Consider the following 26,028-nt stretch of genomic DNA (forward strand, 5'->3'; position numbering starts at 1 on the left):
ACAGCTAGTAAGTGGCAGAGCATTTATTCACTAAGCAATACTGTATACTCTGTGCCCTGAAAGGCAAGATAAAATATCATTAGAAAGTATAAGTAATATTAAGGAATGCAGCCAAAATACGTGTGAGAGTTAAAAGGGAGAAGAAAATGGTTGTTAAGCAGGACCTTGTGGCATGTGTAAAATCATGACCAGCAGGAAGGCTCCTGGGGGGTTCACTGCACTGAGTCGGAGAAAGCACAAGGGCTGGATTTTAAAGCTGTGCAGGAGCATGGATAAAAGAGCTCCTTCTCACAGGGAGTCATATCTAAATGCCAGTGGTGGGTTCAGAGTAGGAGGGCTCACATGATCATCAATCAGGTTTCAGAGGATTTGTAATCCCCCTGCCTAGTGAAGGCTGGATGGACGTGGAGGAAGGCGCAAACAGAGGTTTGCCACGACACTCCAATACCAAATCAGGATTTGCCACGACACTCCAATACCACTTCATGTATTTGCATCTGTGCATGTTTACAAGCCAGTTCTTGAATTTAGCTATTCAATAAATTCTCTCTATTAAAAGCAAAATCACCCATCACTCCTCTTGTTGGGATTACTCACGTATCCATGCACAAAACAAACTGAATTTATATCCAATTATCAAAAAAAGCAGTTGTCGCACAATCTGACAGACGTAAACAAGGTCACTAAGTAACTGAAATAATTTGGTCAGTTCAATTTAAGTGATCAAACATGACACTTATCTCTCTCTCTTTTTTTTTTTTTGAGACAATCTCACTTTATCGTCATAGGTAGAGTTCTGTGGCATCATAGTTCACAGCAACCTCAGATTTTTTTTTTTTTTTTTTTTTTTAGCCAGGGCTGGATTTGAAACTGTCACCTCCCGCATATGGGGCCAGTGCCCTACCCCTTTGAGCCACAGGCACCACCCGCAACCTCAGATTCTTGGGCTCAAGTGATCCTCTTGCCTCAGCTTCCCAAGTAGCTGGGACTTATAGATGCCTGCCACAACACCAGGCTAGTTTTTCTATTTTTGGTGGGGGGGGGGTTATGCTCTTGCTCAGGCTGGTCTTGAACTCCAGAACTCAAGTAATCCACCCTCCTCGGCGTGCTAGGATTACAGGCGTGTGCCACGGCTCCTGGCCAAACATGACACTTTCGATCAACTTGGGTTTTGTCCCACTTTTTGTATTGATGCAATCTTTTTAAAATTTGAATTTACATTTGAGTATACAACAAAGCCTTCTGGACCGAGTCAGCCCAGCACAGGATAGAGAATAGTGTCACAAGAGAGTTATCATTGACTCCGTGAAGTGGGAAAGGCAAGTTCTGTTGAATTATAATAACCTCAGAATTTAAGTGACCAGAGTGATTAGTCCAATCTCTCTTTCCAGCATGAGATACTCGTTGGAGCTCCTCATGCTGTGTTGTTTCTGCTTAGATACTTTCTGTGACGTGGAGCTTACTGCTTATCTCTGATGGGGTGGCCGTCCAGGCATGTACAAGTCTCACTGACAGGCAACAAAGGGAAATGGGAAGAAACTGGAATTTGGAGGGACTAGATCTACAGAAACAGATGTAGGACCAAATTAGAGTCCAAAGTGTGGTAAGAGAACTAGGTCTTCATTTAGGACAACATCAGTCTCTCAGGACTTCCAGCAATGGGAAACAGCAGCCAGTGGCACCCACAAGCACACAGTGTCAGAGGCAGATAGATGGGTGAGCCACATTCAAGTTCCTAGTGGTTCAGAACAAGATTCTGTGGGATTGAGAAACAGGGTGCAGCTCCCGAGGGGAAGGGAACGGCTAGAGCTCATTCATAGAGGACTTCAGGGTACAGCCAAATGTGCCGGTCCCAGTGAAGAACTGGAATGTTGAGCCAGGAAGGCACCAGAAGAAGCTGTTGTTTCTGGGCCAAGAAAGTGAGTGGGAAGCAGTAAGTCCACAGGCATGTGGATGACAATAATCATCCCAAGCAAAACAGAAGTGCAAGGCACAATAAATAGCTACTGAAGTTTTCATCCAGTGAGTAGGTGATTCTGAGGTTACCAACAAACAGTTTTCCTTGGTCTGAACCTGTAGGGGAGAGGAAATGACAAATGCCACCAGCAGAATAATCTTTACTTGGGCATCTGCAACAAGGAGACAGGGAATTAGTAGCAGGATGTTACCAATTATAATTTAAAGTTTACTTGGTATGTGGCAGTGTTTCTTTCTCTGCATTTTTCAAACGTTTCACAATGAATAGTAAAGAAAAAAAATTCAAGGCTGGGCACAGTGGCTCACGCCTGTAATCCAGCACTCTATGAAGCCAAGGTTGGCAGATCACTTGAGCTCAAGAGTTTGAGACCAGCCTTAGCAAGAATGAGATTCTGTCTCTAAAAATAGCCGGGCATGGTAGTGGGCACCTATAGTACCAACTACTGGGAGACTGAGGCAAGAGAATCTCTTCAGCCCAAAAGTCTGAGGTTGCTGTGAGCTGTGATAACACGGCACTCTACCGAGGGAGGGTGACAAAGAGAGACTGTGTCTTAAGAAAGAAAGAAAGAAAAAGAAAAATATTCAAAACATAATATGGTTTTATTTTTTTATTGCTAAGAGAAGGGTTATAGAAAGGAGAATGGGGTGGTGCCTGTGGCTCAAGGAGTAGGGCGCCGGTCCCACATGCCGGAGGTGGTGGGTTCAAACCCAGCCCCGACCAAAAACCACAAAAAAAAAGAAAAAAAAGAAAGGAGAATGAGTGTTTTTTAGGGTGATGAAAATACATCCGTGGTTTCACCATCCTTGGAAACCCTGCCCTACTTCTAAATGACAAGATCTTCCAGGTCAGAGCCAGGGTGTCCCAGAGAGGGGAGAGGGAAGTGAAGAAAGGATGAAGCATTTTTTCCCTAATCTGCTCACATAAATGAAAAAAATAACTTGCAAGAAGTTTGTTTTTAAAAGAAGGTATAAGATTTAAGTAAATAATAATAATAATTATTATTATTTTTTTTTGTAGAGACAGAGTCTCACTTTATAGCCCTCGGTAGAATGCCGTGGCCTCACACAGCTCACAGCAACTTCCAACTCCTGGGCTTAAGCGATTCTCTTGCCTCAGCCTCCCGAGTAGCTGGGACTACAGGCCCCCGCCACAACGACCAGCTATTTTTTGGTTGCAGTTTGGCCGTGACCGGGTTTGAACCCGCCACCCTCTGTATATGGGGCCGGCGCCTTACCGACTGAGCCACAGGCGCCGCCCAAGTAAATAATTATTAATAATATCCAAAGGTGATTAGGTAGGACCTGGGAGATAAATAAATGGGAAGTTAGTAGAGGCACGAAAATGACCCAGTTTGAAGGTGGTAGAGCTCTGAAATGTGACAAGATGAATTTTAAGGTCACAGAAACAATTGATTACACAGCAATCAATGTATTCAAACTCATGAGGAAGGAGACTCAGCCAACTCTATAGGGATTTGAACTCAGACTTTCTGAATATAGGGGTATTTTCAAGTCCATACTCAGTTCATGAAGTCATTTTCCTTTCCAGTTGGTGAAATCCTAAAGGTGTTCTGTAAACTTGTAAGACAACAGTCTACACAATTATATAAAAACAATTGGTCGCATCCAGCCCCCACTTTAACAATGTCTTTTTGAAAGGCAGCTTTCCTCTGGATTTCAAAAGCAGTGATGCCCCTGCTTTCAAAATAGTGGGAGGGAGAACTTGCAGTTGATTTAAAGGCAATAATTTGCATCAAGCATCTGAAAGACAGAATCCTTTACATTAAAGGGTAGCTGCCAACAGCTGTCACAGGTAGCCAAAGGATCCTAAATTTGTTTAAAACAAGCTTTAAAATTAATTGAGTTTTCAGAATGAAAAGAAAGGCTTTGATGGTAAAAATCTTGAGAAAGTAGATCCTTAAAAGAAGTTTCCTCACATACAAGTGCTAATGAGTAAAACTACCTCCACTTTCCAGTTCAATTCATTAACGAGTACTGCACAGGAATTAACATATAATGACCCTATATTTATGTTATATCTCATTATGCTTATTTCAAGCTCAGTAAGCATACATCTCAAAACCGAGCCCCTTTTCAGTATGTACTAAAGCTGTGAGAAAAATGCATATTTTTCAACTCGGCAATTATTTGAAAATAATTAAGGCTATGGTTTAAGGTTTGCTGAGGATATTCAGAGCAATGTTATCAAAAGCACCAAACTGAAAACTACTTACATGTCTAACAATAAAGGATAGCTGAAGATATTGTGGTACATTCAAAGAACAGACAACTCTTCAAGCCATTAAAAAATAATGTTAGGAAGTTAGATTTATTGATCTGGATTGACATTATGATCATGCTGCATGATCATTCACTCATTGTGTAGTGTATTTGGGGTGGGTACGTATGTGTGTACTTCAGTGAAAGTCTGGGAGCTTAACAGGCAAAATGATAAGCATGGCTCTCATTATGTGCTACGATTATACACAATTTTGCCCATCTTTCCATTTGTCTATATTCCACTTTCTTTCTTTTTTTTTGAGACAGAGCCTCAAGCTGTCACCCTGGATAGTGTCATAGCATCACAGCAACCTCAAACTCTTGTGCTTAAGTGATTCTTTGCCTCCCTCCCAAGTAGCTGGGACTACAGGCAGCCACCACAGCACCCAGGTATTTTTTTTGTTGTTGCAGTTGTCATTGTTGTTTAAGCAGGACCAAGCCGGATTCAAACCTGCCAGCCCTGGTGTATGTGGCTGGCGCCCTTAACCACTGAGCTATGGGCACTACCCATATTTCATATTTTCTACAAATAACATGAATTTGATTTTTTTCAAGGCCAAATAACCTCATGATCTACAAAGTCCCTTGAACACAGCTTAAATCATATTTAGAAACCTCAATAAGAAGGGTTTTCTGTTCTATACTTAGCAGCAATGTACACAATAAAAACAGAGTATAATTAATTATAAATCTAGCTATGTTATAGTCCAGTGAAGTATTAATCAGCTGAAATAGATAAAAGATTGATAGATATAATACAGCTCTATTTCACAGAAGAGGAATACAAGGGCTCAGAGGGATTAAGTGATTTCCATAAGACCCACACACCTAGAAAAACCCTGGTCACCAGGGCAGCAGATTTAGGACACCAGCTATCTTTGTTCAGGCTGCCATAACAAAATACCATACACTGGGCAACTTAAAAACAACAGGAATTGGCCAATGCAGTGGCTCACATCTATAATCCTAGCACTCTGGGAGGCCAAGGTGGGAGGATTGCTTGAACTCAGGAGTTTGAGACCAGCCAAAGCAAGAGCGAGACCCTGTCTCTACTAAAAATAGAAAAACTGAGGTAGGAAGATAGCTTGAGCACAGGAGTTCGAGGTTGCTGTGAGCTGTGATAATACCATGGTACTCTCCCAGGGTGACAGAGTAAGACTCTGTCTCAAAACAAACAAAATAAAAACCAAGATACAAAAAACTCCAAAAAATTATTGTTTACAGTTCTGGAGACTGGGAAATCCAAGATCAAAGCAGGTACAGTGTCTGGTGAGGGCCTGCATTCTGCCTCACAGATGGTGACTTCGCATGGTAGACGGGGCTAGCTAGCTCCCTGGGGTCTCTTGTTTAATCTTGTTATAACCCAAACCCTGTTCATGAAGGCCCACTCTTATGACCTAATCATCTCCCAAAGGTCCCTCTTTCTTTTTCTGTTTTTAATATGGAATGCTTCATGAATTTGTGTGTCATCCTTGGGCAGGGGCCACACTGTATCATTCTAATTTAGCATACGTGCTGTTGAAGTGAGCACAAAGGTCTTACTTTCTAACACCATCACCATCGGGGTATATGAATTTCAACCTATTAATTTTGCAGGGCACAAACATTCAGACAGTGACACAAAGCTGCACTATCACTACAAGAAATCCCCACAAGCCCAGACTCTGTGACACGAGATAGAAACCTTGATGCAAAAGCTAACTCTTACACACCTGCCACTTGGTTCATGCTCTTTTTGAGTCAGAGTCTCACTTTGCCACCCTTGGTAGAGTGCTGTAGTATCCTGGCTCACGGCAACCTCAAACTCTTGGGCTCAAGTGATTCTCTTGCCTCAGCCTCTCACGTACTGGGACCACAGGCACCCACCAGAGTGCTCAGCTCTTTTTTTAGAGATAGGGTCTCGCTCTTGCTCAGGCTGGTCTCTAACTCCTGAGCCCAGGACATCTACCCACCTCAGCCTCCCAGAGTGGTAGGATTACAGGCGTGAGCCACAGTGCCTGGTTTTATGTTCATGCCTTTTATAAAACATGGAAAAAACACAAATGTAGGGGGCATTAATTATGCCCCTTCTCCCAAATTTATATGTTAAATCCTTCATCTCCAATGAGTCTACATTTGGAGATAAAGTCAGTAGGGAGGTATCAAAAGTTAAATGAAGTCATGAAGTGGGATGCTCTAATCCGATAGGCCTGGTGTCCTTATATTAAAAGGAAGCGACACCAGAGGTCTCACTTTTGCCTCGAATACAAAGAGAGAAAACAGGTGAAGACATAGCAAGAAAGTAGCTGTCAAAACCAACAACTACCAAGCTCATGACATACTGTCATGGACGCCAGCCTGCAGAATTATGAGAAAGTAAATGCCAGTACTTTACACCACCCAAACTTCAGCATTCTGTTATGGCCACCCATGTTGACTAACATATCCCAGTAAGTATCACCCTAAAGCTCCCTAAGAATGTGTTTTTCCACAAAGTCAAACTCAGTATTGAAAAGCAAATACAAATATAATCGCCCTCTTTTCCTGTACCTGCAGTCATTCATACATTTGACTTTACCAAAGTATAATGTTAAAATAATCCTCTATCCCGAACACACAACTGATCTATCTCGCCATGCCCAACCACCATTCCTTAAAAATTACCTCCTTCTCTTGAATTTTCTAAAATGAAGAACAAAAAAACATGTTCTGATGAACCAAGACTAAAGCTTAGAAATTACTAAAAACTTTCCCTCTCCTACATCCTCTGAAACCCATGGACCACGTGTCCATTGATGGGTTTCCCCAAAACACACACTCACAAGTATTTCCACACAATGGGGCCCCCTGCTGTAGACCTGAAATGCACTTGCTCACCCCAAACATCCTACATTGGAAGCCTTGCCATGCATCTTTGTCTTTCCAGTATTTAGACACAGTAGATACTTAAAAATTGCTTATAGTTGAAATCAATTACTGTTCAATACTCAGTTTAATTTTCCAGAAAGGTTTTTGCACACTGTAGTAGGAGGCAGCATTTCTGTCCTCCAGGGTCTCACTTGAGCTTACCCTCCTTATCACATATTATAAACATTCTTTTTTTGTGTGTGTGTAGAGACAGAGTCTCACTTTATGGTCCTCGGTAGAGTGCCATGACATCACATAGCTCACAGCAACCTCCAACTCCTGGGCTTAAGCGATTCTCTTGCCTCAGCCTCCCAAGTAGCTGGGACTACAGGCGCCCGCCACAACGCCCAGCTATTTTTTGGTTGCAGTTCGGCCGGGGCCGAGTTTGAACCCGCCACCCTGGGTATATGGGGCCGGCGCCTTACCGACTGAGCCACAGGCACCGCCCATATTATAAACATTCTTGTAGATATGCCCACCTCCCAAGACTGTGCACTTGTGGAAAGAGAACAGTGCAAGACAAAAAAAATTCATACTTCAGGTACCAGTCTCTATTAATTTTGTTATATAATTTATTTGAATCTCAGTTTCCTTATCTGTAAAATGAGAAATATGAACTATTGAAAGGATTTCTAAGCTCCTTCCCACTTTAATATTCTCCAGTGCTATGAAGAGAGATGCTCTGCTTCATTAAGCCACAATCACAAAGAGGGTTTTGCTGTAACTCTGTTAGTAACAGTACTCAAACTATTCCATTTTGCCATCAGGCTGAGAAGAGAGGGAAAACACCATTCAAGATGTTCTCGTTTTTATAGGAACTATAAAGAAAACGTTTGCAAGAAGAACTGCCTGGGCAAACGTTATGCTCCATATGTGAAATGATGGTATATAGAAAACTGGTTTGCATGTTAAAATAATATTGTCTGACCTTCTGTGTTAATTAGAGTTGTGTTGCAAGAAATAGAAAATATGACCTTAAATGGCTAACGGGGGAAAAGAGGATTTGGGGTGGCTAATGCAACTCAATAATTTAGGCTGTAACTGGCCTTAAGGAGCTGAAAGGTGAGCCATGTCCACTGCAGTTCACAAGATAGACAACTGGGGAAGAATAGAAACTATGTGTGAACGCCAGAGGAAGGGACTCAGACCTTCACACCCAATTGTTTACTCCACTTTTGTTTCCCTTTCTTCTTATTACATAAATGAATCACCTTCCAAATGGTTTCACTGTAATTTTTTTCTGTACACATTTTGCAAATACATATCCTAAATTAATCTGCTTAAAATCATGTACCCAACATTTCCATTATTAAAAGTTCCCCTCTTTTAGATTGATTTTCCTTCTAAATCTCTACAGTTACTGTATAAACATTTAAGAAATCAGAAACTGGGCAGCGCCTGTAGCTCAGTTGGTAGGGCACCGGCCCCATATACCGAGGGTGGCGGGTTCAAACCCAGCCCCAGCCAAACTGCAACCAAAAAATAGCCGGGTGTTGTGGCGGGCACCTGTAGTCCCAGCTACTCGGGAGGCTGAGGCAAGAGAATCGCCTAAACCCAGGAGTTGGAGGTTGCTATGAGCTGTGTGACGCCACGGCACTCTACCGAGGGCCATAGGGTGAGACTCTGTCTCTACAAAAAAAAAAAAAAAAAGAAATCGGAAACTTCTCATTCTCTTAGGCTGTCCTCCTGTAAAGATGAAGATGCTCTTTTTGTCTTTTGTAAAGTTGAGTCTATGCTTGCAACCTTCCAATTACTTAGTCAAGTTCAAAAAAAGAAAGAAAAAACCCCTATCATCCCTTTCTACTATAATACAAAGTCAAAATATGAACTGTTTGCTCAGAACTAGACTCTAAGCAAGGCCTCCAGCCTTATAGTCACATTTTGCTCTTTGCAAAGCCATTCAAAATAATGCAAAGGCCAAGCACTGGCAGAGGAATATTTGATAAATATTGGAGTAAATAAATACAAGGCACAATAAACATAAGTTTATCACTCACTCATTTTAAATACTTCTCTATTATTGTAAGAATACAAGATCCTAGATTGTTAGTTAACTGGGGGAGAGGATTCTCTCTAACAGTTCTTACCAAAGAAAAGTATGATATTAGAGTTGGTAAGTGTGACTATTCTACATGGCCAAAGGCATCTTTGTGATCTTTTTGTGCCTCTGCCTTCTTATTTCTAAGGTGGGGATAATAACACTACCTGACTTATATGGCTGTTTTCATATTAAATAAATTAACACTGACTGGTAGAGTACTTGGCTGAAGGCCATCACTACAGATGCTTTTTCACAATGTTAGCAATTTCTTCCAAAAGACAATCTTCTTCTCCTTCAATGTATGTTTATTGCACAATATTGACTTTGAGATCCTATGGTGTACACTTAGATTTAAGGAAAACTGAAAGATTACAAGCTGTGGTTGGAAAGGCTTTTTCATCTTAGACCTAGATTATCTATTATAGAAATGTTTAAAACAGAATACCCCAAACACTCAAACACTACTATCTTAGAATCTCAGAGTTGTAAGTAACCTTCCAGTTTGTCTAGTCTAGACATTTATAATTAAGATTATAAACTCCAGGTGTTTGTAAATACCAGGAGAGGGTTGGCCTGTCACAATGACTAGGAGATGAGACTGGCATTTAGTGTCCGGGGACTATCATGGATACAAACGCCTTACAACTTGTGTGCCCAAGGTGTGCAGGACGCAGCTGCCGTGCTTAGGTGAGTATTGCTCAATGAAAAATCATCCTACCCCAAAACACCGGCACTGCCTCATGTGAGGAAACACAGGGCCTCTCTCTAATCCCTGGGATGATCTAACCAGTGTAGATCCAAAAATATGCAGTTGCTGCCTCGAAAGGCATAGCGTCTCAGTCTTATCAAGTTCAAAATGTGAGACGATGTCTTCCTTACCTCCCCCAGGCAGGATTTGTTCTCTGGTGTTTATTCTGCCCACTGGAGCCCCTGGGACAATCTGTCTGTTTGCTTACGTGAAAAATGAAACTTGCCAAATCCTTAAAACCAATGTAAAAGTATTTATAAATTATTATGTCAAAGTTGCTGATCTAAGGAACACCAGATGATTCTCCAAATTGTCATTTCACGTACTCTGTTTCTCTCCCTTTTCTCTGTCATCTGTCTGTCTATCTCAATAGAAAAGGAAAGCAAAGCACTGAGGAGCTGCAAACGTATTCACTCTGCAGTGAAAAGTAGCTTTCCCTAATGGGATATTAAATATTTCCTCAACTAGATTCTCATTAGCAGCCAGGCTCCCAATTAATGAATAGCTCGACCATGCCTATGAACTAATTTTGGGTTTAACGAGCCCATTACCTTTAACTCACGTTTAAGATCTACACAAGCAATAAGAGATTTCAATAATATAATTATGGATGACAGCAACGTGATATCTTTGCTGTCCACTGTAAAGTCAACAGAGGATAAGACTAACCTAAATCAAGTCAAGAACATGTCTACTATGTCGGGCTTGAAAATGCCTTTATGTGATTTGAAAAGCAACTGAACAAGGTCCCACAGCTAGTTTCATCATTACGGCTGTTATACTTTTTATTGATGTCTAGGAAATATACCAAAAATTGCTCAAATTCTAAGGGCACAGTCCAGAGCCACTTGCAAAGAAAAAGACAGTTTAGTAGTTCTCATGCACATTAACATTCTACAGGGTAGAGATTAAAATTCAGTTCTTATTCCAAAACTCTGGCTTGTAATTACTATTTTCAATTAACAAATCCAATCCAAGACACTTTGTCAAATTTGCTGTTGTCTCATAATAGGGGTTTATTCCACAAATGGAAAGAGAGTTTCTGGTTTATTTATTTATTATTTATTTTGTAGAGACAGTTTCACTTTATGGCCCTAGGTAGAGTGCCATGGCATCACATAGCTCACAGCAACCTCCAACTCTTGGGCTTAAGCGATTCTCTTGCCTCAGCCGCACGAGTTTCTGGTTTATTATAAAAAAAAAAAAAAAATTTACTAAGCTATTAGACTTCATAAGGAAACTGAAAAAGTCACAACCAAGTTCTCTTATGAATTACTTATGGTAATTCAACAAAATTTAACATCCATTCTTTCTAAGAAGTATTTAAAAACTGGAAATAGAATATTAAGAAAATAGATCTGATGTTTTACTTAAATTACACCCACTAAATTGGGCATAAAATAATAATACTCAGAGTCTACAGTATTATTCATTACTGGTCTGAATATTCCAATCAATGTTGTAAGGTGAAAATCAAAAGTGAGAATTCTAATTCTTGGACCAAAAGAAAAACATATAATTGCTTGTACTTGAAACTATTTGCTCTCTAGAAAACCCAGGAGAATTAACTGAAAACCTTTTAGTAGTCACAAAATGGTTTAATAAAAAGATTGGATGTAAGTTAAACATACAAAAATCAGTGGATTTCCTCTAAATCAGTGAAAACCAGCTAGAAGATATAATGGGAAGTATTGGTAAAACTGAATGGGTCTATGTTTTTCTTTTTCTTTCTTTCTTTTTTTTTTTTTTTTTTGAGACAGAATCTCACTCTGTTGTCCTGGGTAGAGAACTGGGGTATCATAGCTCACAGTCACCTCAAACTCTTGGGCTCAATCGATCCTCTTGCCTCAGCCTCTAGAGTAGCTAGAACTACAGGCGCTTTCCACAATGCCTGGCTAATTTTTATATTATTTTTATGAGAGATGGACTTGCTCCTGCTCAGGTTGTTCTCAAACTCCTGAGCTCAAAGGATCCCCCAGCCTAGGCTTTGCAGACTTCCAGGATTACAGATGTAACCCACTGTGCCTAGACTGATGTTACTTTTCTTTAGTAAAAGACTTTACCTTTCCCTAGGAGAAAGAAGGCAAAGATCTAGCAATTTTTTTTTTTTTTTTTTTTTTTTAAGTTTCAGTACAATTGCTGAAATCATAGTGCAGGATTTTGGCCATAGTCAGTAATCATTTAACAATAATGAAATAGTTTATATTTTGTAAAAGGAAACAAAAAGGATTCTGGAGTCATTTATGAAATCTAGAATAAGTTAGGTATTGGGGTTTATTTTAGCTAAGTACAGCAGCTATTTTTGCTTTTCTTTTCACTCGTGCAAAGATAATACTCTCATTTTTCCACCAAAGTGAGTTCCTTTTTGTACAAATAATAACCACACTCTTTATATTGTTTTACTGTAGCCCTGTATCAGTGCTAATTTTTAATCGTAGGATATCACCTGAGAGGCAGTTCCAAGAGGGAGTGCTTGAAAAGGAAACCTGAATGTTCAACTATGACTTCTTAGCTGCACTTCTTTGCTGGCACTTTGTTAAAGAACTCAGAAATGAGTTCTCTAATGAAGTCTCAATTTCTCCCATTAGTTAATTAGTACCTTTACATCTTGAGGACTGGAAGCATTATATTGTTAATTACCTACAAGTCTGCTCTGAAAAACCAGTGGCTGCTTATATCTATTTTTCCCTGATTCACAGGTTCACACATCCTTCAAAAAGCAAACCTATAAATTATCCTTCTGTAAGCAAAACAAAATATTACAAAGTGGGGCGCTGTAACACCTAATGGTGAGTCCAGTCAAAGAGTGCCCTTGTATTGATCTCTTATGTCTCTCAACACTTTTCTTCTAATCCTCTTCATAATTACATGAACTGCAGAGCTTCCCTGAAGCTGTCAATTCCTCTCGCATCCATTTTCAAATGGCCAGCCAGAGAAGTGGTCTGGGCACTAGATCAAGCTGTCAGTGTCCCCCCTCTGGTATCGACAGTCCTCTTGAAGCCTCCTGGCATCTCTGTCAAGGGCCTCCTAGGGTTCTTCAAAACTCTTCACCCTTGGAAAACAGCAAGAAGGGTAGAGGAGCCAGGAAGGTATTGATCCATTCTTTTAACATGCTAATTTGCCTGGGGCTGCTTCAATCTCTGCCAAGCTGGACACATCAAAAGGAAACTGTTTTTCAAAGTGGAGATGTCTTTTTCAAACACTTAAATCGGAAAACAAATGAATCCAAGCATCAAGTTCACAGGGCAATGGGAAAGGGGTTGGCCAGGCAGAAACAAGAGAGTTAAATATAAAAAAGCGGCCTCAAATTAATCCATGGTAGCCACCAGACATTGGAAAGTATGAAACCTGCTTTAAACTTCTGAAGGCTGTGTGTGCATCACAGGCAATTAAGATGTAACCTATGGAGATACACTAATCTGTGGGAGAAAATTGAAGGCTGATATAATTAAACTGATGTAAAACATTAATAACATTGATATTGATGAATGCTTGGGTATCTCCATAAATGATGAAAGTGAAAAATAAAGCTGATTGTTCACTTAATTGCACTTCTAAGTGGAAACACATCACGAAGTCTAGACAAGAAAAAGGAGGGGCTGGGGAATTGCCACATGATTCGAGTGTCTTTGTTTGCTGCCCTTTGCTATCAGTTTTATTATTTCATCAATGAAACATGGGGTACAGATAAGACTACAAGACATAGTTGTCTAAAGATTGCAAAGTATTACCAAAGTATTAGCATATTAAGTCTGTAAAATTAATTTATAAAAAATGATTTACTCATTTTCAGGTTATGTATATCTGGGGATATATTAGTAGTTGTGAAGGTAGAAGTTGTTACATAAGAGGATGGCAGTGCTCATAATGAAGAATCCGCTGTGGGAAGTAATAGCTGGGAAATGTGAAGTCTTAAATCAGGGAAGTTCTTAAGGACAAAAGCCACAGAGAAAAGCATTCCTAACTGAGCTGTGTCTGAACGGATCATGAGGTTGGCCCATATTTACCTGCCATGGTATTATGGGAGGAAATCAGTATTCTGTTAACCTCTGACCCTTCGGATCTGAAGCAGACAAAGGCCCAATCTGGAGCCCTGGGAGAACCCAGCCAAATGTCAAACAGCAGGGAAGCGATTGTTACAGAAACATTTGGCTTGGGCACAGCCTGCTTCACTGGGGCAAACTGCTATTCACAGAAACAAGCCATGAAGAGATAACACCATAAAATATGAACAAAATGGAACCTTTTTCTCCTTGCTTCTAAATTGTTAGCTTTATGGGACTTCATGCTGAACAGTATGAAAAAAAATCCAATTTGCTTTGAAGCGCATTAGTCTGTCTAACATCCTAATTATTGTTTACATTGCCATTTGCCTTCTATTAAGAATTGAATAATTACCCAGTACTTCATAGTTTAAAAATACAAGCAAACAGGATTATCTGGGTAATTAAGAAACTGTACCATAGCTTTGTACTGGTGTGGAAAATATCTGTACACATAAGGGAAATGATGATTATCAATCAACTTGCTCCAAATGGTATTTTAAGGATTTTGAGCAATTTGAGATCTGTAACTTATTAAGAAGAGGTTAGTAAGATCACCTTTGAGAAGTGTGGGTCTGTTTAAATCCACCCTTAGAAACAAGAGCCAGATAAGCAGCTGAATTTTCTCCTCCACTAATGACACCAGAGAACGCAGCAAGCACAGAGCATTCTGTTGCTCTTTAATCCTGATAATCCATCCCAAATGGACTTTGAACAGCATCATCAAACTTCAGCAGATCACATGGAACAAAACCAAAGCTCCTCCACCTTTAGATGTTGTTCTAACTGACCTTGCCCCCACTTAATTACACTGCAACGTCTGGCTATGCCCATTTTCTGCCCTGTGAAATTGGTTTGAGCTCAAGACTAATTGAACTTCAAAAACATTTCATGCAAAGTCTTCTTCTTCAAGTTTATAGAATGCATATGATCATGGCCTTTCTGCAGGTAGTGCTGTTTGCAAGCAGAGAGTAAAGTTCCTTGGGTAAAGTATGCGGTATGCTTGCATTCCCATCCTAGAAAGAATAAAGCAAAGGCTAAGCAAATTTGGAGACACTGGGGTGGGCTGGAGTATAGGGAGACAGGAATTCAAGCCACACTATTCATCCAAAAGAGGACAAGTGTCATAAGGAACAGAATTATAGCCAATATGTCTCTTAAAGAACTTTATCTGGGGATGCAAGTGAAAAAAGAGGTTTTAATTGTAATTCTACATATGACCACTGGTGTATTCATTCACAGATGCAGAAACAGATGAAAATAGGAGTGGCGATTTGTACATTATACACTTTCAATACCTATTTGTTGAAGGAGTGAATGGATTCCAGGCCATTAGTGACCTAAAGCCTATTTTCAGAACTTCTTGAGATCTGACAATTCCTTTTTAAAGGAATTTTATCTTCTTACTTTACAATTTTTTTGAGGCCTTTGTTGGGACACTTCTAGACATTCCTAGCATAATCTGAATAGTGTCATCTCCTCCCAGCTCAGAGAGAACAGCAAGATTCCAACTAAAGTTGTCACTAAACAGACAAGCCAAGGGATTCTACCAGGGCTGGGTCCCTTTTCCAAAGGTCAAAATGAAATGAGCAGCAGGGGCTTGAGTTGTTGTGCACGGGGGCATGGGGCAAGGGGCCTGAGGAGTGACAACCAGCCACACTGGGGACGATATATGAAAAGAACCCTGTGCAAATAGTTGGCTTCTCCACCTCCCACCCCCAATCTGTGGAAGCATTCAAAGCAAAACCGAATTAATTTGCATGGTGTCTAAATCATTGGGTTCTGCATAAACAGAAGGAGATTTTGGCTGGAGTTTCCAAAGGAAACCCTAGTTGGCTTTGTGAAAGGGGGAAATGGGTGTGCTGTTTTGCATGAGGGTGCATACAAAATATGCAAATGAAGAATCTGCTGCCTGGAAAAGCAGTGCTGGGCAGACAGCTGACGACCTGCATTCATCAGAAAATGCTCAGGGTCTGCAAAGGGAGTTGTAGACGGTACCAACATATTTGTTTCCCAGGAAGGGGAAATAGACCCTCAATATTTATAAAATGTCCATTTAGTCCCGGGACTGTTAATGACCCTCCAGATCATGGAACCAAGTGAACTCACCTGCTCTCCTCCCCAAATCAGCACCCAGATCCCAGCTGTAACAGGATACAAAGAGAAAGGTTTACACCTTAAGTTAAAAAGATACAGTCTCCCAGGGTCCAGGAGACAGCTAAGGCCTTCTTTAATCATTCTTTCTCACAAGTACAATAAAACCAAAGAGAGCACTGAGCCATGTTATTGGACACAGATACCCAGGTTTAAAAAGCCAAGAGCTATAAATCGCTGCCTAATTTTACAGAATCGTCTAAAGGGTTGAGTAAATAAAATGTCATTCTTTTAAACTACCTAAATCTCCCAGACTAAGAAAAGATTTTTAGGGGACTTCTTATTTCATTAAAATTTTTAAAGCATCAAATAACTTGCAGAAGTGGACTGTGTGCTACCTGCTGGGGAAACAGAAAGGTTGATGGCCTAGTGCAGTGGCTCTCAAACTTCTTGGCCTCGGAATCTTTTACCCCCTTAAAAATTATCAAGAATGCCAGTGTTTTCGTTTATATGAGTTATCAATAGTTACCATGAGAAATTGAGACTGAGACATTTTTTAAGTATTTTTAATTCATTGAAAAGTTATAATAAACCCATTACATGTTAACACAAATAATATATTTTAATGAAAAATAACTATATTTTCCAAACCAAAATCAGTGGAAACAGTGGCATTCTTTTGCTTCTTTTTCCCCCATCTCTTGTATGTCTGGCTTAACAGAGGACAAGTGTATTGTCAGAAGTGGTCTCCTTACTCACGCTATGGTTTCAGCAACCCAAGATACAAGAAGATTTTTTTTTTTTTATGATTCCAAAATAAGACATTTTGAGAGAGATAGATAGACCAGATTCACATAACTTTTATCCCATTATTGTAATTATTCTCTTTTATTATTATTGCTGCTAATCTCTTACTGTGCCTAATTTATAAATTAAGCTTTATCATAGATATGTATGCATAGGAAAAAACATAGCACATATAGATTTAATACTATCTGGGGTTTCAAGCTCCCACTGGAGGTCTTGGAACATATCTGTTTCACTTAAGGAGGGGACTGCTGTATTTGCGTCTGTATTCTATTTAATAAGATAATTATATATTCAGCAGCCTCTGGAAAACTCTACTGCACATTCATGAGAGAATGAGAGGGAAAAGGCAAGTAACTCTTGGGTGTTATTAACAAAGTTTTGACTCTGTAGACCCTGCGTGAAAGAGTCTTGATTAACCCAGCTGGGCTGTATTTTGAGAACCACAGCTCTAGTACAGTGACTTAGGGGAACAGAGGATTTGATCAAGGTAGGCAACATCAGTTTTTGTGCCACCCCTCACTCTTTCCAGCATTTGTCACCATTGCCTCTCCAAAAAAAACAAAAACCAACAAAACGACCCTCTACTCTGGAACCTAAATGAAATAGTTTCATTGACAGTCACTGAACAAACAGCCTATTTTGTCACCATATTTCTACCTAATAACAATAAAAATAAGAGTAACAATTAGCACTTACTAAGGATCAATGATTCTAGGTATTAAGCCCCTTGCATGTTCAAAGATAACAACATACTAATACCACCAATTTGTAAATGTGAACCTGACTGTAGAAAAGCTAAGTTAGTGTTCTCACACATCTGGTTCAACTAGAAAATAAAACCCAATTCTCAAACTCCAAAGGCAGTTCTTAGCTATTCTATACTAACTGTGTTAACTCGCATTCTACAGAGAATTTGGGGTGTTCAGGTGTGGAGGTGATTCGTAAAAAACGATAAAAATAATTAAGACCCCCAAATAATTAAGACCCAATGAACCAATCACAAACAAGGAACTCTATCAGCACAATGCAAAGATTCTGATGTATCACATTGCTGCCATGAAATATAACTCCATCAAATAAATGTTTAGTATAAACCAGGCCACAATTCCTTATGCATTCATTCATTCAATGAATATTTAATAAAATCCCTTATGTTCCATAATCATCACTGGCCTCCCTAGGTTGCTCCTCCACTGACATTCTCATGATAAAGAAGTTTCCTAAATTCCCTTGTCTAATATAAAACCAGAAAAATAAAAAAGCAAGGTTAATCATTCAATCTTTTTTAAAAAATACACAGGTATGATTTACAAATTAAAGTATTTGTTTTTAAATATTTAGTCAATGCCAAGATAAGTGGGTTATCTACTAGTAAGGGAAAGTTCAACTACAGTATGGTATATTCATACTACAGAGTTTAATCTTCAATTAAGAAGAATATAGAAGTTACATTCTCTAACATAAAATGATGTCCCTGATAGGTAGTCAAGCATCATAAAAATAAGATGACAATTAAAAAGATGATCCCCCAGCAGCGCCTGTGGCTCAGTGAGTAGGGCACCGGCCCCATATACCAAGGTGGTGGCTTCAAACCCAGCCCCAGCCAAACTGCAAAAAAATAGCCAGGCACTGTGGCAGGCACCTATAGTTCCAGCTACTCAGGAGGCTGAGGCAAGAGAATTGTCTAAGCCCATGCCATGGCACTCTACCTAGGTCCACAAAGTGAGACTCTGTCTCTAAAAATAAATAAATAAATAAATAATTCTATCTAATATTTTTAAAAAATACATATCTAGGAATTTTTATTTTTCAATTAATTAATTTATTTTTTTGAGATGGGATTTCACTCTGTCCCCCAGGCTGGAATGCATTACACATTCACGGTTCATTGTGGCCTCCAATCAGCCACTCAAGTAACTAGGACTATAAGCTATTTGTTCATATATTTATTTATTTATTTATTTATTTAGTTAGTTATTTGGTAGAGATGGGGTTTTGCTGTATTACCCAGGCTGATCTGGAACTTCAGGCCTCAAGTAATCCTCCTGACTTGGCCTCCTGAAGTGCTGGGATTACAGGTGTGAGCCACCAAGCCTGGCCTATAGTATATTTGAGTTGCCTGCAAAATTGTGAAAAGTGATAATTTATCTGAAGTTGGAATTAGCGTTTGAAAACAGTATGTGTGTGTGTTGGGGGAAACTTATACTTTCTCTTTTACACAATTCTGCTTGGAAATTTTTCTGACAAGTGTGCAGTTCTTTGGTAATGTGAAATTCATCAATAACCCTCCCTCCCCCATTGAGTAGTAAAGTTTGATGATGTGAAACTCAAACTTATATCATGATCAACCTGTTTTGCACAGTAGGAACCGAAAAACCACTTTATCAGTCTTTTTCCTGGAGGCTCAAGTCTTAACAGAATAATTATGTCTTAATTCATTTTTGAAATGTACAAGAAGGCGCAGTTAGACTAAAATAAGTCATCAAATCTTGAATACCATATTAAAAAATCCCTGAGATAATTCCCATGTGATGCTTTGGTGAACTCAAAATAGAGACCATTGCATGATTCACACTCACAAAAGAAGGCCGGTCACATAAAGGAGGAAAAAAAAAAGTATAACAGAAAAAGGACAATAATTAAACTCTGCTCTTCTGGTAGATAAAGAATTACGTTTTTCAATAATCACAGCCATGCTTCAAGGCTGGAGATAAAAGCAGCCATGTGATTCGAGCGATTGATTCTTAATGACACAATTCAAAGGTAGAAGAAAAATTTCAAAAGTGCAAAGGATATGAAACAGCATCTCTGTGAACTGTATTTTAAATGCTTTCCTTCCATTACTTCTTTTCTAAATGTCCTTCTATAGTATATTTGAAAACAGTAATCGTCTTTTTTGACACAGCTCTCTCCTTTTTAAAAATATTTCCATCTCATAGCCATTGGGTATCTATGACCTCAATTTATGCCAAAATTGTATATTTCAACAAGGCTTGATTCCTACCCAGCTTAATTCTGTCACATTTGTAATTATTTGGCTTTAAACGTGACTCCATAAGAATGTTTTCTTTTCATTAATATTATTTTTATATATACTCTCTGAAAGCATTACTGATTAATATTTCCCAAAGAGCAAATCTGGAGGCTTTCTTTCATTTTTCAGATTTTTAATTAGGCAAAAATAATAATAATGATAAAGATTATTTCTTCCGCTTAATCTTTTTGAAGTAATGAAAATAACACAGTAAAAAACATCTGGAACATTTCCTCAATGGGAGGTGTTTTGGGGAGGAGATATCTGAGGTAGGTTTTTGTTTCTCTCTTCCTAAAGTCTAATGGGGCCTGGTAACCAGTCTAACTCTAATAATTACATTATCCTCGGCACCCAATCCCTAGGCAAGTTTAAAGGGCTTGCTAACCCCAGTTACATTCTCCTTGAGAGGACAGATAAGTGGCTAACACTCTTTGTTGTCTTATTGAGACTAAACCAAATCATTTCAGAAAATGTTATTCAAGAGTAGAATGAACTTGCAGCTGCTTCAGAGGGCAAACCTACCCTTGCCCAGCCCCCTTCCTGCCTCTCCATTACCATTTGCTGCTGGGGGTAAAAACTGCAAGAGGAAGTGTAGTGCTGTCCCCAGGGTCCCTGGACAACTCTGGTGGACAATCAGGGTTAGACTCAAACAACAGCGCACCCCAGGCCCCCGCCCGCCCTGGCCATTTTGGCCCACGGATCCTTTGTCAAACATTTAAGATCTTAATCAATCTTCACTCTGACCTCCTAGACCCTAAGGAAGATGGATGAGGAAGTAGGTGACCTTTCACCTGTCCTTCTATTTGTCCTGCCACAGTAGAACTATTGAAAGGACAATTGGGGAGAAGCCTGCTGCCAGAGCTGTGAAGACTCTGTCAGCTCTCCTTTTGATTCCTTCTTGAGCTCTCTTTACATTGTCTTTCTTATTCTACCATTCTACCCACAAATCACTTTTCTCTCATGCAAAGAAAAGTTATCTTTCCTCCAGAGGAGGGAAAAAAAATGACACTATCCAAATATTATTTTCTATATGAAGTGAGAAAATGTATATTATTCTTTGTTAGGGTGAAGGATGGGGATGCTTCCTACCTTTAGCCTCAACTTCAAAGAGTGGTCAAGAGATGGGCTTCCTTTTTACTGTTTCAAGTCAACACTCCTAAAGTCAACAGCTATGACCTTGGGAAGACTGCAGCAATGAAAAAATGTTAGCATTAAAGAGCTTTATGATCTACAAGATGACTTTCAACAATCTCATATCACCAAGTCCTCTAAGTGTATATAAGTGAACTAAGTATAATTGTGACCAACCCATTTTAGAGATGAACAAACCAAGCTCAGAGGGCTTGGCAAATATGCCAAGACCATACAGCTAAGTGACCAAAGCGAGATGCATTTTCTTGTCTCCATATCCTTTCCACTCTACCTAGATGCTTCTTTGATACCAATAATAATGTCAAAAATAGGGTCAACCATTTTTATTTCTTCTGCAACTTTTTATCATATTGAGTAATCTTTAAAAAGTCTCACTCAAGTTTGTAGTTGAAGAATACCTTGTCATTCAAGATTTTTCTTCTTCCTTAAATTCATCAGAAATTCTCACTCAATAACAATAAAAAACAAATAAGCAAAGCACAAGGTTTGGTGCAAGATGTGTCTTGAAAGAGTTATTCATTATTGGCAGCAAAAACCAAGAACAAAACAAAACAATAAAACTTGGGTAGCACCGCTGAAAGCACTGAAGGTTCTCAAGAAAGGCTCAGTCAACTGCCCTCCCCCTTCCTTTAGATATCTGGCCTTGTGATGGGAACAGTTTGCTCAGAGATAGTCAAAGTGAAACCTGGAGCTCCTCCTTCCCTTCCCTGAGCCACATGATTAACTGGATTTCCCAAGATTATTTCCATGAAGTAAACCACTAAAATGTTTAATTGCCTTTACATTCACTTCTCCCACCATCTTTTTCTCTTTTCCTTCTAATTTGGGCTGTAAAAATGTCAAGTAATTTCACAATTTAGCAAGGTATGAGTTACTAGGCGCTGTGACAATCGAAAATCAATGACATTAGACACACGAAGATGTACTAATGCTGAAAGAGTGAACATTTTAAGCAGGAAACGGAAGTCAATGCTGTTTTTTTTCTTTAAACATATACAAGAATCTTGACATGCGAAGATGTGAAAATCCTATTTTATAAAAATCAAAAAGGCAGAATAAGTTTACTGCAAAATGTGATGCTGTGTGATCGCTTTGCTCATTTTCCTGTTCCTACTATGATTGTTTAAATTAGCTGCCAATAACCATGCACTCACATATTTTCCAATATGAATACCAGAATATATTTCTGGTTTTCAATTTAGTAAAGCTCATGGAGTAGTTGCTAAGTCAAGAGCAAAACAGACATTCATCTTTATAGAAAACTTTAAATTCCAACTTGTACATTTTCAAGTTTACAACTTTCCTTTTTTTAAAATTCTAGAACAACAACAATAACAAAGCAGCCAGTCTTCATTCTGTTTCATTTGCAACGAAATTAAAGGATGGCCACTTTCAACCACTCCCAGAAATAACTATAGCAAATTGGAAATGACACTTTAGGAAAGTATAAACTATGAAAAGAGAAACACACACGTCTATGACACCAGATTAAAGAAATGCAATTTTCTTTAGGTTTTAGCTGTTGATTTCAGTCAAACAGATTGTCCCATAGTTACTCCCACCTTGTCATTAAGATGGTTGAAATGCCAGACAAATTGTTTGGCAGTCAGTCATTTCAGGCTCTTTAATCACCAAATCAGATGAACCATGTGGCGAGGTATGTACAGCTCAGCAATAACCCGGAGAGAATATTTATCTAACTGTTCATGCCACGGATGAGACCAGTGTTACACTATGACCGTTCAGTAGTAACCCTAACAGGGTCAGAGGCAGCAAACTATTGATAACCCAAAAAGTCAATAACAAACAACACAAAAGCTTGGAATGACTGATTTTTTAAAGCCTTAATCCACCGTGTCATGGGCAATCCAGGTTCATAAATACAGTTTACTCATCTCTTACTCAGACACAAAGCTGATATAAAGTAAAAGACTTGACCAGTTCCCCAGATTCTGACAGGCAGGAGAAATAAGGCAGCAATAAATCGCTTACAGTAAACTTTAGGTGAAAAAAAAAAATCCTTAGTAATATAATAAATAGTAATAAACATGCTAAAAGTATTTATCATGTTGATTTCTTCAGAAACTCAATAACCAAAATCAATGGCAAATTGGGTCACAATTTGCTACTGCCTCTGACCACAGATCAAGTAAGACTCTCGCTAGCTCTATTATCACCTCCTAAGAGAAATAAAGAGGTCTTTTCTCAAGATTAATTTCACTTAGAGACCCTATCAATGGGTGCTCAGGGAACAGAATGTACTTGAAACATTGTCACTCCGACCCACATCACTGGCCACATCACCACCGATTCACAAGGCAGGAAAAAAAAATGGAACTTTCTTCACGCAGCTCAATTTTAATCAGTGGGCGGGAACTGGAACAACGCAACCCTAATTTCATATTTAAATCATTCATGCCCACATACTTAAGACAAGAGATATTTACCATCTTTGTCATTTTTACCAAAGCTAAAGACAAGAAAACTATGGTTCAGAAATGTGTCCGCCCTCTTTTAGGAAGGATCAATCAAGGCCATTTCTTCAGCTTGTTCATTTACATTGCAGAGGGCGCATCAAGCCAGTTCAGATCTGAGTGCCTGTTAGCAAATGTGTTTGCTTTCTGCTGATTACAGCAGCATCATTTATTTTGTCAGTATTAGAAATGTCTTAGCCTTGCCACCTGGAGCTATAGCACTTACTCATTAGACCCCTCTGTCCCACCACATTCCACAGGGGCTGCTAATTACTGGCTTTACTCCATTTAGTCTCATCTCTGATTTAATTACGTGCACTAAGCCCTAATGAAAAAAAGTACAATATGGCTCCTCTTACCTTGGCATTCTCCACTCCGCTCCTCGTGCCCAGCATTGCACAGGCAGTTGCCAATGGGTACCAGCCACTCACCATCTGCCCCACAGTACATTTTTGGCACATCCTTCTCTTCTGAGTTGTTGACACAAGAGCCTCGAACTTCCACCAGGGAAGATGTATCAGCCCCTGTGATGGTGTCTGGAAACTGGGCCAGATTGCGAACTGTAAGCGGACACTTTTTATAGAACACGCGGACCGACACCAGGGCGATGCAGGCCCCCACATCCTGAAAAGCCAGGTAAAACCCTTTCTTGCTCAACGGCCCCACATCCCGGACCTCGGTGTTCAGCTTCATGATTCTGTCACCAATGTCCACTTGGGTGAAGCTCTCGTCAGCCGCGATGGTGTCGATTTTGGCAAACTGGCTCTCCCGGATGAAACGCTCTTTATCGTTGTCAGATTCATAGTAGTACAGGTTAAAGGTCTCCTTGCAGGTGCCCATGACCCCCGGGAGACTGTTGCAGTCTCTCAGGGTGAACTTGATCTCTATGTACACCCTCTGAGCTCCTTCTCTGGTGATCCAGTCAGTTCGCAGCCAGTTATTCTGGCTGGGCTCCATGACGTTGCACACTTGGTAGGTTCGGATTGGTGTATTTTTTTCATCCATAATACTCACTTCCTCCCACTGCAGAGATCCAAGGGAAATGTATGAATTATAACATTTCACCATGCAGTAATTTTACTCTGTCAGGACACTTATTATCAGTCTTTCAATAATGATGAAAACTACTGAGTACCAATCTTCACAAATAAAGCATAGTATAGGCGATAAGACAATATTTTACTAAGGAAGTTTTTTTTTCCAATCGTTTCAATCATTTGCCCAAAATCCAGCAGCAATGGTGGATTTACTACTTGTGAGTTCTCAGTAGTTCCTTGCGGTGGTCTAACCACCTCAAATTCACCTATTGTAACAGCTACAATTTCAAGTGGCAACAGTTCAAATTTACTCATAAATAAAAAACTAGAATGTGTATTGTTTCAACTACTGTAGGGAGAACTGCAAATTAAGGGCAGGAAGAGGACAGCTTGCCAAAGGAAGACAATTATCAGTTAATTAGTGGTGCTCCTGTCAGAACTTTGCTCTCTAATACCTTAAAAAAAAAAAAAAAAAGGCAATTGATTTTTTTGGCACCATCACTACTCTTTCAAGGGGAAAAGAAAATCCCACCATTCCGGTTTCAGGAACCCTGCGAAGATAGGAAGTTAATTTTATGGTTGTGTTTCTCAAATACTCTATCACTTATAACATAGACAACTTTTCAATAGTGTCTATTCAATAAAAAGGTTTGTACATGTTCTGATTTTCAGAACAAAGACACTTGCCAAAATAAGAATGCATATATGTTGTTCTAATTATTCTGCGATATGAAAAATAAAATAGTAATTGGTATTTAGGATCGAAGGACCAAGAAAATAAAAGGAGGTTGGTAGTGTTTTCTTTGCATTCTACTTCCTAACACAAATAGTCTTATAGTGGGACAATCTGAATTCAGAATTTCTTGTGACTAAAGTAATAGTTCCACCCTCATAATGGCTTTTAAAAGTAACTCTAAACACAGCAGATACTTTTGGGGTTCCTATAGGCTGGTAGGGGCCTCCAATTCTTCATTAACATCTATAATAATGCAGTGATATGGATCTGGTATAAATCATCTTAAGTAACACATGACTATAATTAGAAGAAAGAAAGATAGTTTTTAAAATTTGTATGCTCTAATGGCTCCACCTCATTCAATCCAATGTAGTATATAGAACCATAAATGTATCTTTCAATGCGTTTCCCATCTGTGCATTGGAAAACTATCAATAGATGGAAATGTTACTATGTGAAGGTCCATCATGCATAAAATCCTGAATCCCTTTCATCTGGTACTCTTATAAAAGTTGGGAAGGGTAAGTGCCCTATGGTGATCAGAATTTCTTTTCATCCAGTAAGCAATAAATCACCAGTAGTTTACTTATTTTAGGAAATTCATGTAAATCCAAAAATAGATCCTCACCTTCAAAAAAACCTACTCAGCATGCTTCTCATCTCAGAACAATGGGAATATGGAAAAACACATTTATCAATGGAAATGAAGGCTCACG

General features: G+C 39.3%; 1 protein-coding gene and 1 pseudogene across 2 annotated transcripts in view; both read right to left on the reverse strand.

Annotated features, from left to right (window-relative positions):
* The window catches only part of EPHA4 (EPH receptor A4), a 156,844-nt gene that overhangs the window by 124,044 nt on the left and 6,772 nt on the right, over positions 1–26,028 (reverse strand). Inside the window, exons 3-4 of one of the 2 annotated variants that reach the window (XM_053597371.1) lie at positions 23,899–24,562; positions 18,862–18,998 (exon numbers count right to left, since the gene is read on the reverse strand). In XM_053597371.1, the coding sequence (XP_053453346.1) occupies positions 18,979–18,998; positions 23,899–24,562 (684 nt within the window). In that variant the 3' untranslated portion in view covers positions 18,862–18,978. Of the gene's footprint in view, positions 1–18,861; positions 18,999–23,898; positions 24,563–26,028 lie in introns of those variants that run through there. The other variant, XM_053597370.1, reaches the window with a different exon arrangement.
* On the reverse strand, positions 5,693–5,788 carry LOC128591022 (uncharacterized; annotated as a pseudogene).

The sequence above is a fragment of the Nycticebus coucang genome, chromosome 7, assembly GCF_027406575.1.
Source record: "Nycticebus coucang isolate mNycCou1 chromosome 7, mNycCou1.pri, whole genome shotgun sequence".
Taxonomy (NCBI): Eukaryota; Metazoa; Chordata; class Mammalia; order Primates; family Lorisidae; genus Nycticebus; species Nycticebus coucang.